General features: G+C 33.9%; 1 protein-coding gene across 1 annotated transcript; it reads left to right on the forward strand.

Moving 5' to 3' along the window:
* Nucleotides 1-10,557: 10,557 nt before the first annotated feature.
* Nucleotides 10,558-17,425, forward strand: LOC138329012 (uncharacterized protein DDB_G0287625-like). The gene is made up of 2 exons (XM_069275712.1): nucleotides 10,558-10,709; nucleotides 15,949-17,425. Exons 1-2 carry the CDS (start codon nucleotides 10,655-10,657, stop codon nucleotides 17,142-17,144), a joined length of 1,251 nt encoding a protein of 416 aa, XP_069131813.1. The 5' UTR covers nucleotides 10,558-10,654; the 3' UTR covers nucleotides 17,145-17,425.
* Nucleotides 17,426-23,713: the final 6,288 nt, after the last annotated feature.

Here is a 23,713-nt window from a genome sequence, read left to right on the forward strand (position 1 = left end):
CATACCGCTGACTTAGCATAAACGATGTTCATCACTTGGACAATAATTAGTGTTTAATCGTATATGTGTCTAATGACATATATATATGTAACACAAAAAAGTAAAAGAAAATAATTTATTTAATTAATTATCTTTGATATTTGTATATTTGAGTAAAATTAGAAGCTCAATTTTTTCAATGGTGGTAATGGTGTAAAGTAAGTAACTGCAAAAAAAATACTAAATCATCTGCTTCTGTTTTAGATAGAGATGAAATATCATTTGTCAGCGGAGGAGCATCTTTAAAATGACAGAGTAAAAGCCTAAAAGGACTAACTTTTTTTTTATTGTTTTAAAGTTCATCATATTTTTTGGTATCTTGACTAATTTGCTTTTCACGAACAATTTCAGGGCTTCGGAACCTTTCATTGAGCCTTATTCACATTAGCCTCAGACTAGTAACTGGGCCAGTAGAATTCGAAGTACGAAGACTTACCGCGTGACGCTTAGATTCAGGCCCGAGTCACTTCATAACCAAATTGAATTCTTCACGTGGCCTGGCTCCAATTTCTTCTTTAAAGAAGGTGTTTTTCCATACAACATAATTTTCTGGTTTGTCGCCGAACTGACTAAGACGCGAAACAAGAATATCTTTCTATTAGAGAAAACTGGAAATGTTTCTTACTGTGTCATGGTTAATATCTAAGGCTTGTTATCTTAACCATGTTTACTAAACTGAGGTGGTGGTGGAACTATTCCTATGTCTGGTTCATCATTGGGCTGAATGGGAATTTCATAAGTCACACTAGGTACATCATGAACGTTAAGTTGGGCAGGAATAGCCGGATACTTTGCAAAGTTGCATTTTCTCGTGTTGAACATCCTTCAAATCTGAACCTTGAAAAATCTTGTTTGCTACAGCTACCCTTAATCCAGCTTCAGCTTGCTCCCTTTGTGGATTATAATTTAACTTTTCTAATAACTTTAATTTTGTTTCCAAAGTAACCATTTCTTTCTTGTGTAGTATCTCTTATTCTAGTGATCTTTTCTTTAATTCTGTTTATTTCATTCCAAATAATAATTGAACCTTTACATTTTCTGTCTTTATACGGTGTGTTATCAATACGGTATCGGATATTGTGGACCTCTCCGACTCAATTATGTCATCCTTGGCTGTCGCTTCCATGATCTCTCTCTACTGGTATATGTAATGTGACTTTTTATACCACTTTCATCAGGAATCAATGGCTTGCTCGTCACACGACGCAATATTTAATGTTAAAATGTATCTCGTCGTGTTAAACTCTTATATTGTTGGAGTATTTCGCTTATGTACTTACAAAATATTAAAAAAATTCTTAATATGCTAATTTCCATCGAAAGCTCGAAGGGAGATAACCACTACAACTTTCACCCCAAAAAAACCCATCTGAAATAAACATGATTACATGACAGATACCACCCCGAAATAAACCATTGAATCTTGAGGATACCGCACAAAAATATACAATTTTATCTTGAAGATACTGCACAGAAATATACCATTTTATCTTGAGGATACCGCACAGAAATAAAACATGTTATCTTGAGGATACCACCCAGAAATATACCATTTTATCTCTAGGACACCACCCAGAAATATAACATTTTATCTTGAAGATACTGCCCAGAAAGCTATTGGTTTTTCTTATGGATACCGCCCAAAATATATTGTTTAATGTTGAAGATATCGCCCAAAATTATAACATTTTATCGTGGGGATACCAGCCCAGAAATATACCATTTTATCTTGGAGATACTGCCCAGAAATCTATCAGTTTTTCTTAAGGATACCGCCCAAAATATTTTGTTTAATGTTGAAGATATCGCCCAAAATTATAACATTTTGTCTTGAGGATACCAGCCCAGAAATATACCATTTTATCTTTAAGATACCACTCAGAAAATAACATTTTATCTTGAAGATACCGCACAGAAATATACCATTTTATCTTGAGGATACCGCACAGAAATAAAACATTTTATCTTGAGGATACCACCCAGAAATATACCATTTTATCTTTAAGATACCACTCAGAAAATAACATTTTATCTTGAGGACACCACCCAGAAATATAACATTTTATCTTGAAGATACTGCCCAGAAAGCTATCGGTTTTTCTTAAGGATACCACCCAAAATATATTGTTTAATGTTGAAGATATCGTCAAAAACATATTATCTTGAGGATACCACGCCAGAAATAAACCATTTTATCTTTAAAGATGCTCCACCGCCGACAGACCATAAATGATATTCATCAATTTAACAATAATTGGTGTCTAATCGTGTATATATATGCCTAATTAACAGAAAAAAAAATTAAAAATAAATAATTTATTTTTCTTTGATGCATGCGCAATCAGTACATCATTCCATATAGGGTAAAGTGCCCAGGAATTTTTTCGGGATGCAATTAATTATTTTTCATATTTTTAACTTGAAGTAAAATTAGAAGCTCAAACTTTTCAAAGGTGGTAATGGTGTAAAGTAAGTAACTTTTGTAACTGAAGAAAAATGCTAAATCGTCTGATCCTGTCTTTGATAGTGAAAAAAATAACATCTGTCAGCGGTGGAGCATCTTTAAGATACCACCCAGAAAATAACATTTTATCTTGAAGATACCGCCCAGAAATATACCATTTTATCTTGAGAATACCGCTCTAATTTATACCGTTTTGAGGATGCCGCCCAGAAATTCAATATTGCATGAACGGTTTGATAAGTATTTGTTATTGATAAATGATTTTTAAATACCAATTTTTGTTATAATGTTAATTACAGTGGGTGGAGCCCTGTTAAGAGGATGGATGAGGACGTTTCAATATATAAATATTATACATTTGTTAATTGAGCAGTGTGCAGTATATTTATGAAAATGATTAAGCATTAAATGATAAGAGTACTCCATTTTTGTCAATCATTAAATGCATGTCTATACACACGTCAAAAGGTATTGGGATATTCTGAACTGATCAGTGTGATGGATGAGCCTCCACCTTAAGTAAATTGTAAAAACGGCAAACCGTTTATAATTTAGCTGACCTACATGATTGTCATTATTTATTGAAAGTTCGTTTTCATTCTGCCTAACAGAAGACTCTTATGTAATTCACGGTCAGGGATACCCTTAGAATCCTACGATTTAAATACACAGTCTATTTAGTCTATCACTTAAATCTAAACCATTTACTTTCTATCCTATCATAAATGTGATCAATCAAATTATACCCAACGAATATCCCTATTCAGTGAGAGAGAGGTAGACAAATAAATGGTGTTGGGTGAAAGGGCGTTTTAAAGCGATACCGAAAATAATATTGTAATTTTGTGAAGTGAAAAAACGGTTTTTTTATCTTTATTCATACGACATCAGTTAATTTTTAACAAACAAAGAACTCTGACTTAGTAGTCTATTGACGTTTCTGTCCGCGCTCGTTTTGGTTTATTAAATAATGTAATATAAATCACAATATGTTCTTTAAATTACTATCATGTTAATTATCCCACTCAATATGAACCCTGGTCTGTTTTGTCTAACTTAGATTGTAGTTTAGCATAGGTCGAAGGATGTGATGTACTAACATGAAAACATTATTGTATACTCCAGGGGTACCTCTCACTGTGATTACATTCTAGATAATCCAGGGATTACTCTCACTGTGGCTACATCCTCGATACCCAAGGGGTTACTCTCACTGTGGCTACATCCTCGATACCCAAGGGGTTACTCTCACTGTCGTTACATCCTCGATACTCCAGGGGTTACTCTCACTGTCGTTACATCCTCGATACTCCAGGGGTTACTCTCACTGTCGTTACATCCTCGATACTCCAGGGGTTACTCTCACTGTCGTTACATCCTCGATACTCCGGGGGTTACTCTCACTGTGGTTACATCCTCGATACTCCAGGGGTAACTCTCACTGTCGTTACATCCTCGATACTCCAGGGGTTACTCTCACTAACGTTACATCCTCGATACTCCAGGGGTTACTCTCACTGTCCTTACATCCTCGATACTCCGGGGGTTACTCTCACTGGGTACTCTCTGTCACGTCGTTACATCCTCGATACTCCAGGGGTAACTCGACCCAGGGTAACTCTCACTGTGGTTACATCCTCGATACCCCAGGGGTTACTATCACTGTCGTTACATCCTCGATACTCCAGGGGTTACTCTCACTGTCGTTACATCCTCGATACTCCAGGGGTTACTATCACTGTCGTTACATCCTCGATACTCCAGAGGTTACTCTCACTGTCGTTATATCCTCGATACTCCAGAGGTTACTCTCACTGTCGTTACATCCTTGATACTCCATGGGGTTACTCTCACTGTCGTTACATCCTCGATACTCCAGAGGTTACTCTCACTGTCGTTACATCCTCGATACTCCAGGTGTTACTATCACTGTCGTTATATCCTCGATATTCCAGAGGTAACTCTCACTGTCGTTATATCCTCGATACTCCAGGGGTTACTCTCACTGTCATTACATCCTCGATACTGCAGGGGTTACTCTCACTGTCGTTACATCCTCGATACTCCAGGGGTTACTCTCACTGTCGTTACATCCTCGATACTCCAGGGGTTACTCTCACTGTCGTTACATCCTCGATACTCCAGGGGTTACTCTCACTGTCGTTACATCCTCGATACTCCAGGGGTCACTCAGTGTGATTACATCCTCGATACTCTAACTATACTCTCGACTATTACTGTCGTTACATCCTCGATATTTCAAAGTAATTTTCACTGTCGTTATATACTCGATATTCTAGGGGTTACTATCACTGTCGTAATATCATCATTACTCCAGGGGTTACTGTCACTGTCGTTGTATCCTTGATACTCAAGAGCTTACTTTCGCAGTCGTTATATCGTGGATATATACCGTATATATAACGATAGTGAGAGTAACCCCTGGATTATAGATAATATAATGACAGTGATAGTAACCCGTGGAGTATCGAGAATGATATCGCACCGAAGCGGCTGGATGGAATTATATTAGTTTTATATTAATATTGCAATAGATTAATATCCTGTATAAACATTTCGGGGAAAAACATAAAATTGTGAAAATGTCATTCGATATGTAGAATTCTGAATTATAAATGTGTTTCATCTTCTTCTAGTAATTCAACATTTTCTTCAATCTATGTAAAATTTTCATTTTTGGCCGAACATTATTTTAAACTTGCTGGCTTTTAAAGTTGTATGGTCTTAGCTTTCGCTCTTTATGTCTTAGTGAAAACTGTTTAAGTGTTATACATATTTTTCTCCGTCTGTCTGAGTTTTACACTTTCTAATTTTACCACTTTTTTATAAAGTTGTAGCACTAGATGAGTTTTTAATTATAAAAGTAAAAAATCTTTTTAACGTGTGCAAGTGAAAAATAGGCTCGAAAGATGCCGAATCATTCCGAACTCTTCTGAACATCGTCGCGACAATCTCGAAGTAACACGAGATAGACAAAACATGTGGTCGACCTCAGCAGACTGGATCTACACAGAAAATAATGCTCTCACATGACAATATTTGATACACACAATATTTCACGGCAATTTGTAAATTGGATGTTTCAAATAATCATTCTGTGGACATATTGGCCAGAAGGAAGAAAACGTAAACAAACACATGTGTGCTTACACTAGTTACCTGGCTCACCACGTGGAGGTCGTGTCGAACATCAGTTACGTGATACGATTCGGAATCCGAAGTCACTGAACATGGCGGTGATTGAAGGCGCTTTATTAAAAACCAGGAATATATGATCCCTAGATTTCAGCTCTCTTATAGGCTGACATGTGCTTTTGGGGAGCTAAATCACCAAGTTACACGCCAATGTTCAAATATCAAATTTTTAAGTGACATATCGTTACAGTGAAATAGCATGCAATATAGCTTTAATGTAGAATCGTTAATGGACGTCTCTAATGTATGATACAATACTGTATCTGATTTCATTTTTTTTTCTTTTGCTCCATCGTCGACAACAAATTATTGCAATCCATAGCACATCTATTTTTTTTAAATATATGTATTTATATTATGGGGAAACCATGAATATACATTAATGTTATTTCGATATGCAAAAACATAAAATATATATATATAAATGTGAAATGTGATTGATATAATTTGAGAAGTGAGTGATGATTCGGGAAGTTTATTAGTGTGAAATGATATACAGGTGTTAATTTCTTTGATGATTATATATAACGGATTGAAATTTCGCGGTCCAGCAGAAATGACTATTGCTATGTAAATGAAATGTTTACTATTCAAATTTATTCCGTGTAATTTACACCCACGTGGTCTTTCATCACCTCGTGACCCCTGTTTTACAGCTTGACACATGGTTGAGCCTATTTTGAAAACATGATTTTGAATTATTTTCTGTTTCCTTCAAATTGTATTACAACATGGTCTATAGAAATAAACGGAAAAAAGAAGAGAGCAAAATAAATGACATAGAAATTGTTTTAAAATTATTTCAGATAGCATTTGCAAACATTTTTACAATTTGTTCGACGTAGAGATTTGAATCATATAAACAAATGTACCAGATGATTTCCTCGTCATATCAATTAGGAGATTTTTTTAATTATTTCATGCATGATGAGCAAGTACTTCTTTGGTCATTTACAAGTAAAACATAAAATAAATTAGTAAAGAAATATTTACATGATACAAAATCAACGTTTAACACAACGGTGAACTATGGGTTGTTTGTTTTTAATGCTCCTCACAATACCTAGTTCGGCCGGCATTGTCACTGATTACTAGTACAACGTTAATGCTACATCTACAAACGTATTAGCAGTATTACATAGCAACCTAGCACAGATTGATACCATCCCAGAATGGTAGCAATTATCGGTTACTTTGCCTGTCATCTTGTTGGGATTCCACATGGTTATAAATAATATGTCCACTTTGATTGGTCGGCCAAACGGACGGATTGATGTGTGTTGATTTTGTTGATGATGTCATGTGTGTAAAAGGGGTGCCAGAATGGAAATTATTACAAACAAATCATTTTTAATCTTTTTACGCTGGATTACCTCTCAAAGATAATGATGTAAGGCTGACGTTGTAGAGTAGAACAAACGGCAGAGGTTAGGTTCTAATGTTTATTGTTCGTCGGCAAGGCGTATTGTGACGTCCACCCGTCTTACATATTTGTATAGTGTATACTGTACACTGCATCACTGCATATTCATCCGCTCAGATAGACAATTCGTATGCCTAACGTCCATAACACCTTTACGACCTATAGAACTTGTCTTTTGGTGTACGCCAATTCCTACATATCATGTGAGCTCCGTGTTCATCGTCCATTGTACTTATATGTTCCCTAGATTATCTTTTTGTACATATATGTATTCTTCCTAAATTATATGTAAGTGTCAGAATACTGACTTGCAGACAAATACAATTTATGAAAAATAGCAAACAAATAGAAAAGTATAACTGAACTAACATCTCCAATATTTACAATTTAAAAACTGAATTATATGAAATTATATCAGAATTACATAACATATATATTTGGCCTGATTCAACCGTCACGTAGGCGGTTTAATGATGGGTCTGAAACACCTGGTGTGATTCTACCGTCAGGAGATAAGTAGTCATGGAATTCAACCACACCTAGTACACACCAACCACTAGATAATGATTCAATCGAAAGAGAGATTCACGACCTCCTTGTAAATAACCAGAATACATTTTATAATTTATTCATTGAAATGTGCCTCATTTTCCAGGTGTCATTTTTAATCCAGTAAATTCTCTTCAGAATCATTGATTCCCCCTATTTCTACTGTAAAGCTTTTCTTTTATGATCAAATGCAAATAACTGTTACTAATATAAAAGTTTCTGTTCAACCCAGAATTCCCTATGTTTACAATTTACAACACATCCCTGCCATTTCACCTCTTATGTATATATGCTTTTCTATAAAAGCCTTATGGAATTAACGTAATCCTTATTTTTTACTGCATTTTCTATTGCAACATATTTATTTTTCACTTTTAAAGGCCCACTACCTTTCCGAAACGGCTTTTAATTTTTAAAATGGGAATGTAAAACAAGATCGATAATTTTGTAGAGTCTTAAAAATTAGTAACTTACCGTTAATACTACATTTATCATCACCTTCTGAACGATTTGATCAAAATAAATAAAATGGTTTTTTTCATAACGCGGGTCGTATTATGTTTCCCACCGTCGTCCTAAATACCGCGCAGTAGTTGACTATCACTGCGCCAGACGGCAAAACAGCGAATGGACTCTCCACTGTTTTCATATATTACGCAGGAAATCTTGCATATGTTTGGTGTCGTAACCTTATTTTAGGTCATCGGTATGCATTTTCTGATGTTATTAATGTTCTTTAAGAAACCTTTATATTTTGCTCCGGAAAGGTAATGGGCCTTTAAAGCCCACTATACCTTTCCGAAACGATTTTCAATTTTTAAAATGGAAAGTAAAACGATATCAATAATTTTGAAGAGGCGCAAAAGTTATTATCTTACCGTGAATACTATATTCATGATCACCTTCAGAACAATCTAATTAAAATTAAATGTTAATTTTAATAACGGGGGTCGTCGTGTTTTCCGCCGTCGTCCTAAATACCGCGCCATAGTTGACTATCACTGCACCAGACTGCAAAACAGCGAAATGAATATTCACTGTTAAAACTTATTACGCAGTAAATCTTGCATTTGTTTGGTGTTATAGCCTCATCTTAGGACATAGATATGTATATAATACATGCTTGTGATGTATATAAGAATTTTTTTTTCATTTTTTTCTTCGGAAAGAAAGTGGGCCTTTAAACTAATTTCAGTATGAATTAAAGAATTATAAGCAGTTGAAAGTAAACCGTCTAGTATTATTTCGGATGGGGCACGTGTATAGAATGACATCGGTTGGTATTTGTAAATTAACTCCACGAATAGCCTAAAAGCGGGAAATAAAACGCCACTCGATACTCGAGACACGGCAGCCCTTTGGCCCTTACTCCCCTGTGTGCTTTTGCACAGAATATAATACCTTTATTCCTTTATTCTCTCCATTCAGCGTCACAAAACCTGTCTACGGCTATGTGTGCTATTAACCTACGCCGGCCAGGCAGTCAGCTACCTATGCTGGTAGTCTGACAAGTATTTACCCTTAAACAGTCAAGGTCATATAAAGACGATATCCATGGACATTAAGGCGACTAAGTGCCCCTTTTTACTTTATTGTCAAATAAAAAAATGAAAAGTTTTGTTACGAAAATTATCCATTACTATATCTTCGTAGGCTCTATACCTACCCATCAACACCTATATCAAAGGCTGTCTCGACCAGGCGGAGTTGCAACGCTTTAATTTCATCGCTAGGACACGATCTTTTTATTTTGGTCCAAATAAATTCGCTATAAAAGGATGAGAAAAAATTGATTTTGATAAAACTTATATACATATTGATGTTGTTATTTCTGATTCACAATGCCCTTCAACAATTTTGCAGGAAAAAAATCATAAAAATACAAATATTGCTTTTGTAAATGTGTTTGTTTGTTTCATGTTGAGGAGAGAATCTAGTCGTATGTAGGTTGTTTGTTATCCTGTTTAAATAAATAAAGAATTGAATTAAAAAATGCTTTACTAAATTGCAGATTGATTTCGTTTAGTTAATAGTTATATAAATATGAAATCAATGTTAGAAAATGCGAAGATTTCGTTTAGTTAATAGTTATATAAATATGAAATCAATGTTAGAAAATGCGAAGCTGTCTTTTATGTAAAATGATCATGTGATTGACGGTCTTTTTAGATTACAATTCAATTCACAAATTAAAGTATAACAAATAATGTTATTATAGGAAAATCATAAATTTTTACAATCACTTGGTTTTTTTAATATTTGATTTGTTTCATTTTCCATGTTTATTGTTAGTATTTGAGATAATTTTGTACAATGATGGTTTCATGCACGTGTATACTGCGTACTTCGTGACACACACATATTGAGAATATTAAAATAATAAATGTCACATCGTTTGAACGGGCATTTAAAGATTTGACACTGACATGTCTTCGTATCATGGCGTTGGATTCAAATCAAATTCGAATTTTTAAAAGATGCACATTTTATTTCTTTATTCGCAATAGTGGCTAATGATATTTGTATTCAGTTGCGAAGTATTCCCGTAATAAAAAAAAACAACTTTCCATTGCTAAATTTATTTCTTATAAATCTGTGATATCATTCCTCGGTATTAAATTCCTAAGAATATCAATTATTGAGAGACACCTATATATAATTACTACACATAATTACTTAGGATGACTAGTCGGGATGTGATATATAATCACTCATAATCAGCGATGCGTCATTGAGGAGAAAAAACAAACTTTTATTTAAGGCGTCTTTCCGTCTTCAAATACAATTATGCATAATTTGCCTTCATGAATAATTATACTTGATAATACCATCTACATTAAAAAGATGGTTAGTCTATAAAAGGAGAGTTCCCGTCTGAAGTAGTGAACGCCGTTTGACGTTGAAGCAGAAGGAGTTCTTAAGTGGGGAATCAACTAGATAGCGGAATACCTGTGTATATCGATATGGCCATACAAACGCAATGCTGTGTATTGTTAGTGATCTTTGTGACAATCACAGGTAAGTTGGTTGTTGGTTATCGACTACATTATAAACTTTTTGTTTGTTTGTTTGATTAATTGACGTTCTATTAACAGCCAGGGTCATGTAAGGACGGCACAAAATATGAACAGCACTTCTAATATTTACTTCTCTAACACTTTATTCAATAACTGGGCGAAATTTTCGACATGCTATTTTTTCTTCATTTTTTTTTATTAAAAACATCAAATTTGATGAATAAAGCTGTAAACAATATTCAAAGGCACGGATAAACATGCATGATACTTAAAAAGTATATGCAACATCGCATATATTATGCATTGAAATAGTTCAATACTTTACGTATGTTTAGACGAAATGAAATGGTAGACCACATTTTGATGTCTTAGATGGATCATGTATTCTCATTTTACTTGCACTGTAGATATAAGTATCATGATGTTTGGCAGTGCTGCCAACTTTCATTTTGATATTTTATTTGAATTTGTAAAATTAAAACATATTCATTTTAAGTATTGTAATTCTTTAAATGTTGGTAACTTTTGATGGTTAATATCATATTAAAAGGATCTTCTGGATTCAAGAGTATGGAAATTACGACATATATAACTTTAAGGTAATATCGGACGAATTATATCTTACACTTGTCGGTGTTTAAATAAATATGCATATAAACCGTATGAATTAAAATATGCATTTAACCGACGATGCTAACGATATCAAGCGTAATAATACGATAGCTTTTCTTCAAATATGAATAATAATTTTACAACTTGATATATTTTTTAATACAGATAAAAGGACCATTATTGCTAATAAATGATTTTTTTCGTTCAAACTAGAAATTGAGATTTGAAGTTTGTTTTAATAGTTTTGATAATATAACTGTTAAGTGCCAATCGAACTCGCCTTACCGTACCACGACAGCTGATGTTTTGCATTTAAATTGATATTTTGGTAACTCTTAAAAAATACTCCATGTAACTATAAAGTCTGTCAGTTAAGTTACAATGTGGATTTAAATTATGAACAAACTGTCATACCTTAATGCCCTTACATTTTATGTTTATCATAAAATCACACACCGATGAACTTGATAGGCGTTACGTGGGTGCAATATCCTTTATATGCAAACTCATCATTGAATTTACTTTTTCGGTAGATGTTTTATTGAACGTCACAAAAGTTAACAAAGTCAACAATGAGTTTGCATATTTCATTGTAGTTGTCAGTATCAGTTTTACCACCTTAAATCGCTAAGGCCTAATAGTCCGGAGGCTTTTTAGTCAGAAAACTAGTAAATGTATCAAGTTATATAGCGCTGTTGTTATAATTCACGTAATTTTGATATGTATATACACTGCTTTAAAGCTATTAACCGCCACTTTCTGTGGACATCAAATTGTCATTTCTTCATATAGAGTATTGCATGATTAAAATTACAAAAAAAAAAAAAAAAAAAAAAAAAAAAAATTAGAAGAAAGAAATGATGTAACAATCATTCTATAAAATATCTTGCAAATGTAATTTGTTTGCATTAGGAATAGCATTACTCCATGAATGGATTATGCACTATATATCATCAAATCTTACCGAAAAAATGGCCTATATAAATGTACGTGTAAACGTCACTATATTGTACACTATGTACTTAACGATATACTTTTGCGACCCCCTTTCTGTGGCTTGTTTATTCTCCCTTTCAATAATGAAAGTGGTTCGCATAATGATTATTTCTAGAAAAATGTTATACAGGATTGCAGTGCACAAATGTATACTTTTTGATATCAGATACGTAGACGTATTTCAAAGATTATCTTTTAAATACAACGGCTATCAAAATGATCTTTTTTGCAATTTTTTAATTTCGTTTTTTATTGCAATTTCCCTTGTCAAATCTAGAGTCACGTATATCTTAGCAGGTTTATTACAGATTCTTTTATATGGACACTATAATAAATATTTGTCTCAACGTGATTTCCCGGAAAAAAATCCGCTCCTTTAAATTGGTTGAATACTGAAAATTTTCGTTTCATTTGATCTTTTTCGAAATATTCGAAAACGACTTTAGTCGGCAACACGACCCTTCTAAAAGAACGTGGTAGGTTGGACATATTCACTTTTTAACGGATTATCATAACATCTTACTTTGTTTCTAAATACTTTGAATGATTAGATAGTTTAGTTGATTATGCATTAATGTGCCCCTTAGATACCCTAGAGTAAGGGTACATACTTTCGGACACCTGTTGATATTTTCGCGATTTTCCTGCAGAAGGATGTATTTTGTTGTTATTGTTGTGACTAAAGACTAAAGGTAGCCTCGTCGTAATTTTGTAATATTTAGGTAAACCTTTCAGGATGAATTTATTTTAGAAAACGAAATCGGAATAGAACAGCATATATCTTTAGCGTCCTATAACCAATAAGGCCATTCAAGCCACCATTCTATACTGTATGTGGTGTTTTTTGTGTTTTGGGAAAATGTAGTATTTCGTGTTTCATTCAAAACAATAGACGATGGAGAATAGACGATGGAGATAGAAATATTCCGTTGGACTTTAGTTATAACGCTTGCTGTTTTTAATCTTATCAAATAATTGTGCTCAAAATATTTGTTGAGTAGTAAGGAATGCTTGGTTCCTAAGTAATTTTGTTTGTCTATCTGACATATTCTACATAAAAGGTGGAGGCAAGTTTACATAATTTGAATAAAAAATGTGATGCGCTTGAGCTCCTATAAGCACAATACATTTTTGTGAACAAATATCTCTTTTTAATGCCAGAGGAAATTATCCTCGTCACACAGTCGCTATTTTGCATCACTTGATCAATCATGTAGATGACTGTGCAGGGTAGGGCCATGGGGATTGTGGGAAATACCTACAATGATATTTTCCATCTTTTTCTTCTGTCATTTTATGACTTATCGAGGGTCACTGCTTTAGGGCCCCGTTTAGAAATCATTCACATCAAAATAAAGGTAAATTGTTAGTACAAAAATATCAAAAAAATTTCAAACTAAAACAGACTATCTTTAATTGTAGCAGTCCTTGTGATCTTAGCCTCGTAAAACAATAAAAAAAACGAATATCAAACCATATGTGAAAACATTAAATAAAATACTAAAATACATATAGATTCAATGAATCACGGTCAAATGTTGTGAGTGATATCCCTGGCAGTGAGTACATGTAAGTACTAAGTCACTGAAGTAACGTGTATATTGTTTTATTTAGAATTACCTGTTTGATATTTTACCTGTTTGTACTAGAAGATGACTTGCACAGTTTGCACAATAGGTGTATTGTTAGCAGTGATAAATAGCATTTACACAAAAATTACCTTTGTTACAAAAACCATGTATGGTTCACGCTGTGATATAATATTTAATGTATTCCGAAACCCTATCTAATTAAATGTTGCATATAATTTAATTTTCTATAAATCATAAAGCCATTAATTTTTTTTTTCATATAATCTTCATTAATATAAACGGCTGCAAGATCCTAGTTAGGTTAATTGTTTATTAATACAACGTAAATGAATTAATTAATTAACGTATATAACCATAATTATGCTTTCAGTTTTATTGATAGATTACGTGTAAGCACGTATGATACACATTATGCTTAACGTACCGGGCTGACCTATGATGACATAATGCTAGTGAACTAAGTCCAATGACGTCATCCTATATACACTTCATTATAATTGTTGGCAGATTGATAAAGAAAGAAAAAACAAGAGATTTCTTACTATAAAACACAGGTGGAGTGCTTCGATACTTCTCGTTATTATCTACAAAAGGTATTATCATTAAATTATTGGCCGACTTTGATAGATAGCAGAGAATCGATATATCATACCTGACAATATACGGCGACGTAGTAATGAGAATGGACCTGGCAAATGTTATAATTACTTTCCTTTATAAAGGTTTTAAGGTTTTACATTATAAAATGTATGAAATATTTAAAATCATAATCTTCTAAACCTTAGGTAATTGTATTTTACTTTATTTTTTTTTTATATTTTTGAACGAAGTTTTAATTCATAAAAAAATAAAATGTTTTAATCCTTTTATACTATGAGAGCATTTCAAGAAAATGCATTAAAACTAAAAATAAAACAATACACACTATATTGGGTAACGTGACCCGGACCCGGTTGTTTGGTATCTACTCCCACCTGCGGTTTCAATCAGAATTAAAGTGAGTTAAGTGGACGTAAAAAACTCGTCAAATACACAGTAACAATATACGACTGGTTGTTATTTCTAAAACATTCATATACAATCACCTTTCAATTTTGTTTAAAACATTCCGTTCACAAAGTTTGATTGAAATCGTCACTATCATCTTTCGTTTTCTGCAGATATGTCATAAAACACATACTACGATGTCCCATCTATTGGACACATGGCAAATGAACAATATTCTAGCATCTTTTATGATCTGGATATATGCACACACTGCCGAGTACATATTATATTACATTTTCTGAATCCGTGTGCAGGGTTTATGACCTGGTTTAGTACGAAGCGAAGAATCAAACGTGTAGTCATTAACATACGGTTTGGTTTAAGAACCTGGTTAAGAGTTTGAATCAAAAATAAAATCATAGGATAACTTAAGGACAGTATTATCATTTCGCGCAGTAAAATCGACCAGAAATACATATCAGATAGATTGGCAACTCCGCCATTTTTACGATCGGTAGATGTGCCTCTGTAGCTGTTATGCATAACAAAAGTAATAATTTAATGTATTTGCACTACAGTTTTAATGAGTTCAACCAATAACAACGACAGTCTCGCTAAATTACGGATATTATTCAGTTCCGATATTCTAAATATCTGTCTTAAATATATTGGTAGCTAAATTCCCTAAAATGACCACTTTTCACAGTATATAATTGTTCTTGAACTATTGCATGATTACAACCGGAATTCTGTGTTAAGTAATTCACATGGAGTTTCCCGTTGGCCAAATATTACACAAATATATACAAGTCCGATTATTCGGTTACGTAATTTTGTAACCGGTTAGTAGGCTTCCGGCCGAGTAACCGGTAAACCGATGACAACCCTAATATGCACTTAATTTAGGTGAAAGCCATCGCGAAATTTACGATTTAGCCTTAACTTAAACCTTCGGGAAGATTTCAAGTTTGATTCGGGTTTATGTTTAAGGTTTTTGTTGTTTCTGTGGAGTGGAGATGGAGGATGCTTATATGTGTTTTTTTCTTTTGACAGCAGGCGTTCCAGTCCCAAGCAAATATGGTGGGATCGCCGCATCATCTAACTGTCCCCCATGTAGACTCCCTAAAAGCATAGAAGATTCTTGCATTGAGAGAATATTGACTCGTATAAACACTGGAGAACTATGTCTATTCTGCATCAACCGGTGTCGATCTACAAAAGGTACGAGTTCAGTGATGTCAGGGACAGTCGGTACTAGTCGTTCAGCGTTAACGCGCAATCAACTCAAAACAAAATCAATTGTTTCTACCAAATCTATGCCTGGTAGGAATAAGAAAAGCAAATCTAAACCAAAAAGGAAATCTTCTAAAAAGTCAAAAAGTGAATCCAAACGAAAATCTTCCAAAAGGTCAAAAAGTGAATCCAAACGAAAATCTTCCAGAAGGCGAAAGAACAGCAAGAAAGGTTCAAAAAGATCGAAATCAAAAACAACATCTGCTAAAATTGCAACTGGTATGCAGGCACATGTTATGGAAAATAATATTGTTACCAACACCGCCATCAAACCGCAGAAGACGCCTTCACTTCAACTGTCTTATGGCGAATCCCCACCAGACAAAGTGGCTTCACTAGTACCATCAGCAGATACACAAATGGCACAGAAGGGAAAAACACAGCGGAAAAAACCAAAAACACTACTTCGTGGATCCAGGGTTGGTTCTGTACCAAGGCAATCAAGGATAATAGATCCGTATGCTGATGAGACGCTAATTCAACAAGGTACAATGAGCAGATCCTATAGACCAAACCGTAGATACGGCGGCAGAAGACACAGGCAGATGTCTTATGGCAGACGTATGACCGGACAAGGTTACTACCCGGGTAATTACGGATACTTTAACCCTAGACCAAGGACATGGGACGACAGACGGTCATATGACGATGGGTACAACGCCAGGCAAACTGACGATATGAGTAATGACAATGATAGCGGCAATGATAGCGGTAATGATAGCCGCGACAATGATAGCGGCAATGATAGTCGCGAAAATGATAGCGACAATGATAGTCGCGAAAATGATAGTGGCGATGATAGTCGCGAAAATGATAGTGGCGATGATTATGGTAGAAGTGGCTATATGGTGCCGAAAAGGGCAAGGTATAATGCTAATTATCGTAGTAACAATAACAACTTTAGTAGTGGCGGTGGTGATTCCGGAAGCAGCTCTGAAAACAGATCGGACAGATAATGAAACCTTTGTAATGTTTAAATGTATATATATATATATATAAATAGTTTCACCTGTTACAGTAGTATACACCCTTAAGATGTTGTGATTTTGTTGTGTAAAGAATGGATTTGTTTTCGAATTCATACTCACCTTCTCTTGACTGTTAATTAGCTTTATGGTTATAGCAAAATAAGTGCAATACATTTTGTCAAATTCGTTTTTCCCGACTGTATACTTATCGCTGGGGTTTACCTCCGAAGCTCTACTGATATCGGATTGAAATACACTTTGAAAACAGACTGTGTTGTTTGTTTTATGTTTTAAATAGCGCAGTATAGAGTTGGACTGGTTTTATGCATTGAAAAAGTGATAATAATTTCATACGAATTTAATCATAAAAGTGATAAATATGCAACATAAGCATTAGCATCTTCAAGAAATTTTTAAAATCTACACATTATATCATACATGTTATTTGAATATATATATGATGGCGAGAGATTGTGAGGTTGTAAATTGGACAGTGACGGAATTATCACCATTGCTCATGCAGTTGGTTTTTATTTACATTTTAATGTACATGTAAACACAATAATCTACGAAACACGTCAAAGTCACTCTTTGTTTTCACAAAACTTTGCTAAGATCTACATCAATGTCCTTTATGAAGCGTTCTTCATTTTGGTTTCTTTCAAATGATAATAATTACGTTAATTATCAATAAGCTAGAAATTCTTAAAATAGAACGTGTTAATTTCTATACCTCGTGCATACGTATACAAGGGTGCCAATCTACGTCATCATTAGGTTGTAGTACACTCCAAATGGCAGCCATTTTGCTCTAAATCGCCGGGAAGTTTGGGCTTTTAAAGTGAATAGTCGGGCAAGGGGAAAAGGGTTGGTAAATGATGTTTATATATCCAGTTTAATTTCTTGTGAAATATAAAAGTATATCTCCCATCAAAATCGCACTGCATGCGAAGAAATTAATTCATATCATAGGAATTCTAAAACGTCCACCCGGTTGCTATGTCCGTGTTGACATTCCCACGAAGCCACGCTTTCAGAATTTATTTTTAGAACTGTGCTAAATTTACATTGAGCATTTCTATAATTTCAATGGTCAAAACTGGACATCGTAAGCAGATCTTGGCCTTCGTTTTGATATATGAGGACTTTTGGAAGCCCAATGAACGCATTTGGACTGGTTTTCATTGCCCAACTATTCACTTTAACAACCTTTAGAAAAAAAGTATTTACGAGACAACGCTCACGCTACTCAGACAAATATGTAGGACATCTGTATTATCTAATATACTCTGTATATTGTCTGATTTTAAAGATTACCCCGTGTAAATACAAAAGCCATGGTTAGGTTGTAGTATAATTGCGTGTTGATACCAGTAGAAATAAACGTTTTCTTTGTTGTCTTTGTAATGAAAGAACTTCTGACACATTTAAACCGTTCTCATTTGTCAATTACGTGGCAATAACGTGTCAAACTCTTTGTGGATGTATCAGTTTATAGTTATTTCTTACACATACAGTGTCGAAATCAAATCTCGATGATTCGGTAGTGGTATAAACGTTGTTTTTTTTATTATTATTGAAAGTCACATATGCCATAACTCGGCGAAAAAGTTGACCTGCTATTTTTTCTTTAGAAATTTATTGAAAATCATATTAAGTTTTCATGAATTAAGCTATGAAAATCGTTCAGGTAAGGTAACCTTGTGTATATTCAGATCAAAATATGAAATACAACTAAACTCAGTATACAAAGGCTATTACATAATGATAATACACAGATTATCTGTCTAGGTTCCGTAAGTGTGTCTTAATAACACCGATGGCTATATATAGAATATGATTAATATGGAAATCTTAACGACGATGTGCACAGGAAATTCTAATGAATACACGTATACATCACTGCCTTAAACTGTTTCGAAAAATAAGTTTGCTCAAAAATTTGATTGTGTCAGGTCGACGTGAAATCCAAAATAGCGACTCGGCCATAATCTTGAAATTCTTCAGTTCTATTGATGCTGAATCGGAGGTGTTGCATGGCCGCCAACGATCGATTTTTAAGTTTTTGGTGCAGATACATCATTCAGCACATAATACGTATTAGATTGGTGATTATTCCATAAATAGATTATTTCTACGACTACAGCTCTACCTTTTATCAATTTAACGTCCGATTCATACCTCTGCATCTTTAAAGTGTCATATAAAGGCATATAAAAGCCGAAGAGAAATTATTTTCGTTTTAGTGCTATATCATATACAATAATTTTTAGTGCTATATCATATACAATAATTAATTGCTGTAATAACTATACCAAGTCCCGAGTACCTTAAAATTTTAGCAATCAAAAATATCTTCATATATCATGTATGGACTTATTAAAATATTGTGTTGAGGAAACACTTGATATGCTGACTTTTTAACACTTTTTTACAACTACCCCCTTTATTTCTCACCCAATATCAAAGTACTGAGAGTAATAAAGTTGAAATTTTACAACGAACTATCATTTTCTTGGATCTATCATGTATCACAAAATGCCTTAGCATCGCCATACTTAAGGGAAATGCAGCACATGTCAGTTGGTGTACCATAATTTGATCAAGCTGACCTACATATTAACCTTTGACCTACATGTATATCGAAATAAAATCTTGTTTTCGTCTATATATCCTTCAATATTTTTCATAAAATGTTCATTTTAAGGTTATAGATTGAACAAGATAAGACATTATGTCATCAAGCAAAATTAGGCTAATGTAACCTATATTTTGAACTTTAACCTATATCAAAAATTAAACTTTATTATGAACAATGCCCGACACCAATCATCAATATATTTGCTATTTGTGTCATCGTGGGTTTGTTTGTCTTTAGAAAATGTGCTATTTAGCAAAATGGATGTCATTGTGACCTATATTTTGACCTTAGATATACATTAATACTATTGTTTTGACACAATTTCATAAACCTACGGTCACTAACTAGGTTTTAATTACATGTATTAAGCCAGGACCTATAGTTGTATTTGCAGAAAAAGAAGTTCTCTACAACATATGACATAGACATACCAAAACAAGTGGCCCATGGACCTTCGTGGTCGTCTGACTAGTGACTTAATAAGGCATGCTTAAAGTATAAAGTAATTGACAAATGGTACATTTATTTACAAAGTAATTCAGTGGGCTGAAAATACGTGTATTTATTTGTCTAAAAATAAAGAAATTGCACGTTAGGAACTCTCCCATAGAAGTTACTAATGTCTGATATATTTAAAAACTATTAAAAGGAAAGAAGATCAGACTTATTTAAATAAGTGTTTCATCCGGAATGCTACGGGCTATGACCTGAGTTCTTTAAGCCTTACATACAATGAGAAGCTGCTTGAAGATTTTCTTATATTAGACCTACCTTTTATTCCAGCATACAAAGGCGATTCAGTTATTGTTAAGATGTCGTTTATGTTGGGCAATTTGACTCATTTTGCCTTGAATTAAGGCCAAGGTCATTCATTTGATAATAACTTTGTAGTCTTTCATTCAAGAATACTTCAGGTCCAATATAAGATTTCCAGACCTTTCAGTTATTGAGAAGAATTCATATGAATGAAAAATGTATGCATGTTAAACGGTGCAAGACAACCGACGATGTACAATTAGTGTATGTCACCTTGACCGTTCGGGTCAGATGATCTAAAAAGACATTTATCGAGACAACATTTTCTACACAGTTACCGTGTCAAAACTGTTATTTGTTTGATTTGTATTTTTCTGAAGTTTTGTCCCTCAAACTATTTCTGCATCAATGTTTTATTTTGTGTTGAAACTTAGGTAGAACAAGATATTAGCACTTTGCGATATACCGATGTTTGTTTAAATACCTTATTTACAAAACTTATTTACATAATGCAATGCTGACTTCTTCTTACTGACATTTCCATTGACACCTTTGAGCATTCACATCTGTGAGGAAGGTCCTGCGTTCTGTCCCCAGGTCGAGACACACCAAAGTCTATATAAATGGTAGTCTGCTTATGCGTAGCTCAGCATAACGACCGGTTTACCTGTTTTAAGTATGATACGACTGGATGAATTGTGCCTGTGTGGTATCAACGAAAGCATGCTTCAATAAGATAGCACTATAAAAAGGACAAGAGTTTTACTATTATATAGAGGTGTGACATTAATATACTGCTGACTCCCTAAACATACAGACATCTCAACACAGCGTACAGGCCATCCTACTGCAGAACCGAACAGAAAATCGTCCAGAAAAAAAAGTTGCTTATAAAAAAAAAAATTTCGAAAATAGAAAGAGTGGTATGGACATTGAACGACCATTTTCTAATGTAATTATACAAGTATTTCGGTTTTATTTATATGGAAAAATGAAGCTGCTAGAAAGCAATGGTCATTAAATGATGAACTTTTGGAAGGATTCATATAATGCATTAAGTTGGCATTAAGTTCGCGGACCCAAGGTCGAGGAAACATAACACTTTGTCTAATTGACGCTGGTAGCAAAAAAAGAATATTATATTTCAAATTTAGTCATCTTTTACGATCATGCAATGCGGACAGCAGGTGCAATTCTAACGCCCTATCTGAGGCAATGGAACTCTTGATAGTCCCCTGTAACAATGGGCGAAGGATAGATACTGTCGCATTTTATATTGGTTTATGACGTATCAAATGTCAAAAACAAGCTCTAATGTGCTTATTTGGTTAAAGAACGCTGCCCTGAAGAATGCAGTGCTTGGGCAATGAAGTTCACAATGGAATTTTAATTATATACACATCTGAGGTTTCAGTCCCGTTGAAGTCTCGTTCCGACATAAATCAAAGAAGTTATGAGATTTTCAAATAAAATTCATCAATATATCTGTAGCAAGTTGTCAGTTGCAAATTTTGTCCAAAAAAATACATTTCTATCCTTAATAGATTTTTTTATATAGGGACTTTATAGGGACTTTATGAAATGACCCATTTACCGGAAATATTGAAAATATGTCTTTTTTCGCTTTGAGTACAGCCTAAGTTTGACCATTTTTTGCTTAAATTGTTTTTACTTAAATCATCACTGCGCCAGCATTTTAGCTGTATCAAGTGATATTTTGCTTTAAATCTTTACTAGGTTGATGGTTATTAAAATATTAAGCATTAATGTGTAAAATATTACCCTTTTTCCCCCTTTATTTTCACGATTAATGGTAACTTGAGCACTTTTACATTTATCTTAAAATATCGAAGATACCAATTTGACAAAATATTGGATTTTATGAGTTAAATCCATTATCTTCTATGGTATGAACTCAAATTTCCAAAAATCTATAAGAGAATAACGTTTAATACAAGAAAATTTTGACTTCTCAGAGGTGTACATCTACACCGAGTCAATAATGCTATATATTGAACGTCACATGACCATGTATTGGCCAATGAAAATAGAGGAAAACAGAACATAACTCATATAATGATCTATTTGGTAAGCAGTAAATATGTCACTGACTCACTGTGAGAGTAATGTTATTGACCGGAACCAATCTTACAATCTGTGACCAATCCATTGGGCCATTATCCTCTCTTAAGACATCCTATACTAACTCGGCACACTGACACGTAGACGAATACCGCCGGGTAACAATAGGAAGGTAGCGTCGGTTGATTTCCATTCACGCTACAATGAGTATTAGTGGAAGGACGTCTGTAAATAACATTAGCTACAGTAATGACCTAGTTGTTTTGATTATCAGCTGTGTATTATATCCAACGGGACAATAGAATGTTAGATATTTTGATTAAGATCAGCTGACGACAAACAATTTCACATATTTTCTAGAGATGAGATTGAATGCTTCATTTTCCATAGCAACATGTAAAAAAAGATAAAAGATTGTTACCGCTAAATGACAGGTGATATTCCAGCAATGTAGATAATTAATACTTAAGTTAATAAGAAGTATACATATGGATAGACTTTCTGTTATAAAGTCAAACATCCGTTGAGTATGAGAATTGTTCACTGACCGATCGCCAGGTGCAATATACCCACGCCTCGTGCTCTCAAACGCACGTGTTTCTATTCAATGTCGGAGTAAACATCGTAGCACACACAATACAAAATGCAAAGTCACGTGCGATTTAATTGACAGCTGGCGATCCGTCAATTATCATTATAAATAGTCCGTAAATGAAGCTTTGGTTTTGTTTTCGTTCCTTTTTAGTGTTTAGTCGTTCTATGAAAATACGTCAATAAAAATAAGGAATATTATGATCTGCACATAAAAAAAGATATCTATTTAATAAATAATAAATACATGTATATAATGGTATTTATTTATTAATAGGCAGTCGTTAGATATTTTATTATCAACGTTTCTCACATGTAAACAGACACTCTCAATTCACGTGTATTTTAGACATACAAAATCTACAACCTAAGTGTTTCATATGAAATCTAATTGGCGTTTACCAAACTCAAAGTGCACAGAATGTTTGTTTAAAGGAGACTTTGTTATCCTAGTTTTGCAGTGAATTGGTGTTTCTTTAGCTGCAAT

Source organism: Argopecten irradians, chromosome 8, assembly GCF_041381155.1.
Source record: "Argopecten irradians isolate NY chromosome 8, Ai_NY, whole genome shotgun sequence".
Classification (NCBI taxonomy): domain Eukaryota; kingdom Metazoa; phylum Mollusca; class Bivalvia; order Pectinida; family Pectinidae; genus Argopecten; species Argopecten irradians.